General features: G+C 44.8%; 1 protein-coding gene and 1 pseudogene across 1 annotated transcript; one reads left to right on the top strand and one right to left on the bottom strand.

Moving 5' to 3' along the window:
• Positions 1-1,259: 1,259 nt before the first annotated feature.
• On the bottom strand, positions 1,260-8,403 carry LOC140223213 (protein FAR1-RELATED SEQUENCE 5-like; annotated as a pseudogene).
• A 49-nt stretch (positions 8,404-8,452) lies between these two features.
• Positions 8,453-9,936, top strand: LOC117861820 (uncharacterized). The gene is made up of 3 exons (XM_072294752.1): positions 8,453-8,507; positions 8,960-8,999; positions 9,156-9,936. The coding sequence occupies exons 1-3, from the start codon at positions 8,453-8,455 to the stop codon at positions 9,934-9,936; spliced, it is 876 nt and encodes a 291-aa protein (XP_072150853.1).
• The last annotated feature ends 530 nt before the right edge of the window (positions 9,937-10,466 follow it).

Below are 10,466 nucleotides of genomic sequence, written 5' to 3' on the forward strand. Positions count from 1 at the left end.
CTAGCCTTTTAGGCCTCTCTATACTTTGTAGTGTAGCTCTAGCCTTTTTAGGACCGCCTGCCTTTTTCAGAGACCCTAGCCTTTTCAGATGCAGCTCGAACCTTTTCAGTGCTTTGGCACATCAACTGGATAAACAATGTTTGCAATGCAATATAAAATCCTCAACTTATCTAGAACTCAGTCTTGGACCCCTATAAAACCAAACCTTGCCTGTATTCCAAGTTCATCACCTAGCACAAGTAGAGCACTAAATCCATGGCATAGATGCAAGGTCCCTTGGATCCACCTCCTCCCCATCCAAATCTAGATGTCACCACTAAGAATTATTATGGAACCCATAATCCACTACCATGTGACTATTGGCCTACTTGCCGACATGGTGAAGAGGCAGCAGTCAAGTTCAAGCTCTTTGGTGATGCTGGGCAACGTTTCTTCCGTTGCCTGCACTTCAAGGTTACATTCTTAATTCATCGATTATGTTCTATTTTCAAGCATTTCATTAATTTCTTTAAACTTGTTGGGCAGATCAACAATTGCAGGTTCACTTATTGGATAGATGGCTAGATGGAACCACATCTCCAAGAGTACATTCGTCATCTTAATCTCATCAAACAACAATTGGAAGAGGACAACATGGAGAAACATCATCTGATAAATCAGTTGTTGCAAGAGAACATGCAGAAGGATAACCAAGTGACCTAGCTTCAACAAGAGAAGGACGAAATGACTGATCGCATCAGGCAACTTGAGGAACAACTACAACGGGAACGGGAGAGGAATGTGAATTGACATTTCATACCACCAACGGTACCTGGAACTACTACTGGTAGTAGTCGTAGTTTATATAAATATTTAAGTACTTGTCTTGCATCATTTGCTAGTTCATCATCTATTTCTATACTATGAATGTTGTACCACCATTTGGTAGTTTGTCATCCATTTATTTACTTTGAATGTTGTATTACCCTTTGGTAGCTCGTCATCTACTTATGTACTTCAAATATTGTATCCTCAATTATTAATATCTACAGTACCCCATAATTACACAATTATGTGTGCAACGTACAAATAATTTCAAGCAACACATCTCAAATTATACCAAACATCGTGCAAAATAACATAACACATGGTTCAATGCAAGACAAATACAATGAATACATCACATGGATACATAATTCTCAACAATAAACATAGTTCTCACAAATAAACATAGTTCTCAAATAACGAAATACAAGTACTAACTCAACGAACACATTCATCTAGTCGGAGTCACCTTCAAATGGTAAATCATCATCACCCCACCCATCATCATCATCCCCCACAATAACAACTCCATTCCCTTTCTTGTCCACATTAGCCTTATCTTGAGGCAGCTCTCTCACAAGTGCCTTGACCGCCTCCATTTGTGCCTCCTTTGCCATCTTTTCTTCTCCATCCTTGCACTTTTGTTCTTGTCAAACGCCATGCCAATAGGTAAGTCAGCAACAAGTGCCTTCATCACCTCCATCTGTACCTCTTTTACCCTTTCTTGTAACTCTTCCATTTCAATTCTCCTCTTCCTTGCCTGAACCTGATGAAATATTCTTCCCATGAACCCTTAGGATATTTTGCATTTGGATCAACAACAAAACTTGTGCGAGTTTGCTCCTCCCTCAACCTCTGTTTCTCCAACTCCCTCTCCTTCTGCAATTTCCTCCTCTTCTCTCTCTTCTCATCTTCAGTTGGAGACTGTGAATACTTGGTATATTTTCCACCACATAAAGTCCTTTAGGCTTCACTCCAGTCTCGTGAATCATATCTTGGTATATTTTCCCCTATAGTATAGTCACTGTCAGGTATAGGCACATCATACTTAGACCTAATCTTATCTCTCAAAGCTTGTGTTTCTCTTGACTTCCATGGTTCCGATGTACGATCCAACTTTAACATTAGATCATGGTGACCATAAAATTCTTCCCAATCGCATGTCCTTCCCTCCTACAAAAAGGCTTCAAATTGTTAAAAATTTGTAGCAATGCAAAATGACACAAACCATCACAAAAAAGGTGAATAGTTCCTCACCCAATACTCACCATATACATTGCCACAAAACCACCCATAGCCAAGCTCGGAGAGAACCACATCTTGTGTAGATAATATACCACACTTACATCTATCACTAAGATATGACTCACATGGCCATGGTGCCTTACCAGTCTCGAACTCCTGCACTTGCTTCTCCGTTGAACACAACAGCGTAGGCCCATGGATGTACTCATTGAAATCACATAGTGGCCATCCGTCCTGATTATAAAGAATGACAAGATTATACACTATATCTAAAAAAAATACAAGTGCGACTTGCATGAGATTGTAACATTATGGTACAAAATTTACATGTGTCTTTAGCGAGCATCGGAAAAATGGAGTGAACTTAGGTGGAACCCCTACATTAGAACACATAAGGTTAGCAGCAACTCCACACTTGCACAAGGGACAATCCCTCACATGCCTGCAGGTAGCCTCCTGCTTCTTCTCTTCGGTCATTGGAGCTGGGTTTGGTGGAGGAGGAACCCAACGCATAAACTAATGGTATGGTTCAAGCTTCATCCTGTCATACGGGAATAGGCGGATCCTAGGATCATATTCCTCGAGTCCATCTATCCACAAAATAACAAGGGCTTGCAGGCATAGGATCAAACTTCCACTTGCACACATAGTAGGCTCTTCCGGCGATTTTTGGATGCCTTGATTGTTTCACCTCTGCTGGCACGCCACATCTACAATCTGGGACCGGAATGGCTGGAGGTACGTGAGCATCCACATCCAACTCACTTGGGTACTGCATATAGCCCATACGCCGCTTGTATTCATACACGATCGTCGAAATCACACCTACACAACAAGTGACCAAACATGAATTAAGATGTTTCTACAATACCATTGTGTTGCCAACGACTACGTCTAACCACCACTACAAGACTTCTATCATTCATCTACATTGCATGCCTCCAACTAAATCATTAGCAAAATCTTAAATTAAGCATATGTTACATTTTCTAAACCTCAAATATGGAGGCAGAACGATACCTACAACTGTACTGCGACTCCAATCTATCAACATGAACTTGCATTGATTCAACATTCAACATCTTACCCTAACCTAACCTAATTGTACATATATCTACAAAATGTAATGGTAAAATAAGGAAAAAAAAGTGGAGGAATACCTTCCCAAAGACGCGGGATCGATTCCCCCACTTTTCCCACCCAAAATGTCAGATTTTGTTTTTTTTGGGGGGGGGGGGGGGGGCATCGTGGTGGTGGGGGGGGGGAGAGAGGGGGGCAAACAGGAGCGGGTCGGGCAGGGGCAATAGCTAGAAGAAAGGAGGGAGAGGGAAGGTGAAGGGCGTGCGCTGGCCTGGATGTAGGCGCTGCCGCGCCATGCGGTCTGGCGCGCCAGTGCATGTGGCACGGCAGTAAGAGCCACGCTGGCGTGGCTGGCCAGGTACATGCAGTGGCGCAACAGAGGCTAACTGCCACACCACGGGGTACGGCGCGATAAAAAAGGTCACGCTCTGCAAATAAAGTTGGGGAGGGATTATTTTTAAAAATATCTTTAAAAAAGTTAAAAATAAAAAAATTGGCGCGAGTGCGGATGCTGGAGGTGGCGAGGTGGTGCGCTGCTGCTAGCTGGTGATGGTGCACGGCCGAGGACTCAACTTCGGTGCGCAGCCAGTGACGATGTAGTTTAATGCAACGGTCAGATCGAGGGATGAAGTCATGAAGGTGACATGTAACGCAACCTACTGTGAGATGATATTTTACTGTGTCAACATCACAGTGATCAGTGGAACCAAGCTAAGCACAAGGTAGAATCTCTATGCTTGTTAGACTCTTTATTTGCAAGCTATGAGAAATTGGTTCTTTTAGGTCAGCATTTGGTTGTAAGAATTTTATAAGATCTGACTACTGCGTTTTAGCATCTGTGCTTGTTCGGGCTAGTGTGATGTGTGAAGGAGGCTTTGGATCGGATATATAGTCTTCCAGGCAATTCTGACATGTCCATGTGTTACCTCCACCACTGTATGCAAACCAGTATCCTACTACTATCCGAGTAGGCTTCTGTGGTTGTAGATCCACGAAAGATGCTTTCGACAAACACAAATTGGTCAGAAATAGAAACGACTCAGTGCTTCTGAAAGAGGCACCACGTTGTGAAGCGACTGGAGTCATATTTTTTTAAGACATGCATAGCATGTTTTTCATTAAGTAGAAGAGAATTACACCGAAGTAACTTTAGGAGAGATCCCAAAGCGCAGAGTTACAAGAACCACTACAAGTGACCAGCAACAGAAACACAACAAAAGAAAAAAAGAAACCCAGCATCACCACCACACTAAACACGACCTAAAACGACTCCTGTTGGAGAAAAGGTCACCAAGAACACATGCACATCACTAATTGTCTAACAATCCGGAGCCGGCGGAGGTAGAGCGAGAATGTCATGCAAGATGATGCCTCCAAGGGGGTAGCGACGCCAACCTAACAAAACCAAATGGATTTAGCATCCGCAACGATACCCAGCGATGTGAGCTACGTTAAACCATGCTGGGGTCATATACAGTACTTGTGCCCTGGTGGAGTTGTAAATCTAAGGACCTTTGTTTGTTGATGAAATGGCGACTGTTTAGCTCGTTAGGAAACACTTTTACTCAGCACATTTAGCAACGAATTGCACTTTTGACATCCCTTGTACTTCTGCGGTTCAAAATGATACTGCTTTGCTGTGGAAAGCAAATCCGCGTAGCAGTTTCATGTGTCAAAACAAAAGAGTGAATGGACTCAAGAGTAGGTTCAGCGTCGGAACTCCGAAGGGAACGGCAGAATGGTTTTGTGTTTCTTGAGTATCTGATCAGGGAGAAATGTAGAGATTACTAGGTGATATGGACGTCATCAAGGTGGTTACGTTTGGTTTGTAACTAGCTTCGTCACGGTTAGTTTAGGCAAATTAGAAAAATTGACTAGCTAGCGTTACAATGAAATAAAATTTGACTAGCTAACTTTAGCAAAATATTGTTTTAGTAACCAGGGGAAGAGATTAGGGGAATTAATGCGGTTCTTATTCTTAAAAAAAAGGAAATCAAAGCTGGGCAAAAGACTCAATCACTGAATAATGTTCAGCCGGCATATTTTTTTTTTCTCAATTGGGCCGACCAAATGCCTATTTTGTTTGGCACCGTGTTTGGTGGAAACCAAAGCTGTTGTGCAATCTTGGAAACTCTGAATCAAGATCACGAGATGCTCATCCAATGGATAGGGTTAGAGATGGGGTTAATTTGCACTTAAGCGCCCGCCGGCCAGCAATGCAAAATAGTATTTTGCGAATCCACCCTAGCCCCTGCCCCCTCCAAACCCCCTGCCCCTTCCATCCATCCGGTCCCTTTGCCTAAGAGAGGCGATTCGCCACCGCCCCTTCGCCCGTGGCGCTCTGCTCCGCCGGCCTGGTGAGGGCGCCATCAGCACCCCTCTGCCCATTGTGTGCCATCCTGTCGGCGCCCCTCCACTTGTGGCGTGCTGGCCCATCGGTGCCCCTCCGTCCGTGGCGTGCCACTCCGCCCAGCATGGCTAGGGCGCTGCCCTACTGGCCTGGTGACTGAGCTGCCTTCGAGGAGCTTGTCAATCGCCACCCACCACCACCCGAGCATAGAGATCCACAGTGGCTAGGGTGGTGCGGCCATGTCGCCGGAGATGGGCAGTGGCTCGATGTTGTGTAATGCCAATGCCAATTCTGCCTTCCGTGTAATGCCTGAACAAAAGCCTTCTATGTGTAATCTGAGCAATATGTATTGACTTCTATGTATAATGCACAGAGCAATATATCCAACCTGAGCGGTATGAGGTAGAATCTGAGCAATATGTACTGCCTTCTATGTAAGGATGTAAATGCAATGACATTTATGCAAATGCACTGATCAAATAAATTGCAGTGAACTCCATGTCCATGTTGTATAATGCACTGAAGCACTGAAAATTGGCAGCAATAAGCTAAATGATGTCACTAGTAAAAAAAGTGTTTACAAGAAGCATTCCAGAAGGTCTTAAAAGGTTACACGAACTTGAAATATCAGCCAATAATATTGTTTGGGCAATTGCGTGCATCATGATCCCCTACTTGCTTACATTTTCTACACATCCATTTCCTTTTACCCTTGCTTCCAACCTTCATCTCCTTGCTCTTCTTAATTCTTTTTCATCTTCCTTTCAACTTGATATCATTTGGTAGATGTATATCGACTTTATTTGGAATTTTACTTTATTAACTCTCATAGTAGGCATGATCTTTTGGAGAGGTTCTACTAGGTTGGATAAACTAGAAAATAAAAAGTCCATCCCTTGTTCAGAGTTCTTGGCCATTTGAATAAGATCTTCAAACTTGTTGCGTGAATCTAAAATCTTTTTCCGCAATTCCACCTTCATAGGATCTTAAGGCATTTTATCTAGTAGGTTACATTCTTCATCAAAGAATAGTTCCCTATAAAATTGAAGATCTGATCAAGACAATTGTACAAAATAGCCATAGAAAAAAATCATACAATACACACCTTTTACATCTTTTCTCCCATCGCTTCATAATATAAATCGATGGTAACTCATTTTCCTTCTCGGCTCTAAGCACTTGTATGATATGATGGCACGTGATGCCATAGGACTCATATAATTTACAGGAGCACCTACCAAACATGTTTGACTTGTTCAACTGAACCACTCGCTCTTTTCCAGATAAACTGCTGATGGTGACAAATTTTATATCTTCAGACTCTATAATGCCTTGAATAATGCAATGGTCTCTTTCAGCTACGATTTTTCCCTGAAATTTACTGAAAACTTCATGTGTATATATCAGACTACATTGCTTCTCCATGGCCCATGGTGTCATCAATTTAGGACTGGTCTGAAGACTTGCATTATCGGCTTTCAACTCCTCTTGGCGCTAGCACTCCAAAGCTGTGTCAAACCTTAGCCAAAACTCAACAAAGGTCAAGTTTCGATGAATGAAATGGTTGAAAAAAGAATTTGCACTCTCCGATCATGACATAGTCCTAAGGATTCCTGCTAGAGGTATGTCCATAAAGTATGTTGGAATCCATGATTGACGAATGGCAAACTTTGTGGAAAACCAATCATTTTCCATGAGTGCAAAATTTGTTATGATAGAATTCCATTGTGACTCAAAATCATCTGAAGTCTCGGAGCCCCAAACACACGTGTTTAGTCTATCCTAGAATTGTTCATCCTCTCTTATAAAGGGCCCGACCTTCTCAGGTACTTTTTCCATGATATGCCACATGCAAAGTTTGTGAGTTGTATCTGGTAGAATCTGAGCAATAGCAGCTTTCATGCTCGCATCTTCATCTGTTATGATTAGATGAGGTGCTACTCCACCCATAGCCTTAAGAAAGGTGTTAAACAACCATAAATATGACTCGATCTTTTCATTTGGTAAGAATGTTGCCCCTAGAAAAATACTTTGCAAGTGATGATTGACTCCAGTAAATGGCACAAAAATCTACCTAAACCACATTACCAATAACACTATAGTTTTTCCTGCATAAGGCATCTTGCCCAAAACACACGAACAAGTTATCCTTGTTCATCCACCATAAAGTCATAAAAGAAGGCAGGATTCACTTCCTTCTTTCGCTCAAGTTGTGCCACAAACATTTGTACATCTGCATCCTTGATTTTGGTCCTAAGGTCACGGTAATAGTTTTGCAAATCCCTCAGCGTGCACCCACCATTCTGAAACCCATCCTCATTGACATGGAGAAGTCTATATGCCTGTGAGGTGCCAATGCTAACCTTATGACAATTGAACAAAGTACTCTTTGCCCTCTCACTAACATTACGGTTGGATCTTAACAAATGCCTCTTATCTGGTGACACAAAACCATGGCTGTGCTCCTCAACTATTGAAGCTATCCGATACTTCTTGTCACTGCCAAGCTTGACAACAATATGTGCCTCACAACCAAATCTGATTTCCATCACATTATATGTCTTTCTCTTTTTTCCAGATTCATCAATAATATTTTTTACGTTGTCCTTTCTGTACCCTTCCCTTGAACAATAATACCACTTGATTAATATTTCCTCATTTTGCTTCTTGTGCTGACCAACACGAACAGAGAAACCAGCTTCATGTGTATACGATTTGTAAAATTTCTCCACATCTGTGAGTGTATCAAACATCATTCCCCCCACAGGCTTCAAATGTTCTTTGCAATCGGGTGTAAATAAAGAACTTTGCGTGATTATATTGCTTACACATGGCGCATTGGACACCGGAACGCTGGCAGCATGGAACCTTCTTTTTGTGAGTTCTCCAACTCCGGCGTCGACGGTGATGACGGCATGATCCATAGCGGTAGCCTCAAAACTTCTTACTGTAAGTCCGGCATCGTTGGTGTCGATGGAGATAGAATCAACGGCGACGGCAGGATCAATGGCAACATTTGAGAGAGGGCGTCTGTCCACTACCCGTGCATAGGGTCCATGGAGGCGGCACGTTTTGTCCACGCGAGAGACGAAATGCCACATGCGTTGGACTCCATGGCAGGAGGGTTTGGAGGGGGCAGGGGCCAGGGGGGGATTTGCAAAATACCGTTTTGCATTGCTGGCCGGCGGGCGCTTAAGTGCAAATTAACCCCATCTCTAACCCTATCCATTGGATGAGCATCTTGTGGTCTTGATTCAAAGTTTCTAAGGTTGCACAGCGGCTCTAGTTTCCAATGGATATGGTACCTGTTTGTTTGGGCCTCTTGTTTGGGCCTCGTAAGTGAATCCGCCGTTCTTGTTCCAGGCATGCTTCCAGCCCATTAATCATCCTCGCATCCCCAACCATTTTGTGCTCGGCTCCAGCCGGCTCCAGCCGCACCTTCCTCACTGAGTGAACGCACCTCACTCCTAAACCCTACAGCTACATGCCAGCATGCCGCCGCCGCCCGGCCACCCCTGCGGCCTGCCTCAATCCCCCCACCAGCACCGCGCTACGAGATCCAAGTACGGGTACTGCTCTTGCTCTCTCTCAAACCTCAAGATCTATCTGAATTTGTTACTGGAACTGAGGATTTTGTTGTTCTTGCGAGGAACAGCAGATGGCACTGCCGTCGTAGGTGGGAAGAGCTCCCGTCGGACCTCCTGGGCCTCGTCCTCCATCTCCTTCCATCCCTTGCCGACCGCGTCCACCTCCGCACCATCTGCCACCCCTGGCGCATGGGCGCCCAGCCCCAGCGGCACAAGCCGCTGCCACTGCTGCTCCCATGGCTCGCCCTCATCGATGGAACCCTCGTCGACCTCCACGGCACTCCCGTCCGCTGCGCGCCCATCCTCCACGAGGGCATCTTCTGCTACCTCTCCGTCGACAACTTGGCCTTCCTCATGCACGGCGATGGTGGATGCTCTCTCATGAACCCTCTCTCCAGCCTCACGCTCCATCTGCCCAAGCTGGCCCCTGCTGTGAGCCGAGCGCTCGAAAATTTAGCTTATGATCAGTCCTACGTCCGAAAGACACACACTAAGGTGATCCTGTCCTTGCCACTCGATTTGACGCCAGATCCCCTTGTTGCGATCATAATTAAGGATGGATTCAGCCTTGCTATCTCTCCTTCCAAGGATTATGATGCGATCAGCATTAGCTTGCCTCTGGAGAGGCCTGGGGGCCTTCCAACGATGATGATCAGTGATATTTCCTTCTTCCACGGGGAGCTCTACGCCCTCACTGTCTATGAAGGCTTCACATCATCAACCTCGATGTCGATGGCCTCAGCAAGCCAAATTTCTTTTATCAGTGCATCGCGGACGACCCCAAGCAACACCAAATATACAGTACCTACCATCAGTGGCAGCAGCAAATATACTTTGAAGGAGTTGGGCGTGATTCAGAATACTTGGTGATGCGATACATTGCAGAATCCAATGGCAGGCTGTTGATGGTGAGGTGGTGGATGAGCTATCCAGAAAATGCTCGGCTGGGAGACAACGACAAGACATTCAGGTTTGATGTATTTGAGGCAGACCTCACCACCATCCCTGGCCGATGGACTAAGGTGGAGAACTTGGGTGGCCAGGCACTCTACCTTGGTTCACAATGCACCAAGTCAGTGTTAGGAAATGCGGAACGCTACTCTAGCGCAAATAAAAAATAACCACACTAGCACAGGATCACTTACGAGTCGAGGATCGAGGATCAAGGATCTTATACATTCCCGTCAGCCGGCGCAGCGGAAGACTTGACTAAGTGCGAGTAGTCGATGTAGCTGACATCGGGGAGGTAGTCGTACGGCCTGATGTAGTGCACAAACGAGCAGCACTTCTACAGAAGTCCACACGTCCGGAGAGATGAACGGCACGACGGAGTGTGCTAGCACTCAACGGCGTGCTCCGATGGACAGCAACAGCTCGCAGTAGCTCGCAACAGTCACGCA

Source organism: Setaria viridis, chromosome 6, assembly GCF_005286985.2.
Source record: "Setaria viridis chromosome 6, Setaria_viridis_v4.0, whole genome shotgun sequence".
Taxonomy (NCBI): Eukaryota; Viridiplantae; Streptophyta; class Magnoliopsida; order Poales; family Poaceae; genus Setaria; species Setaria viridis.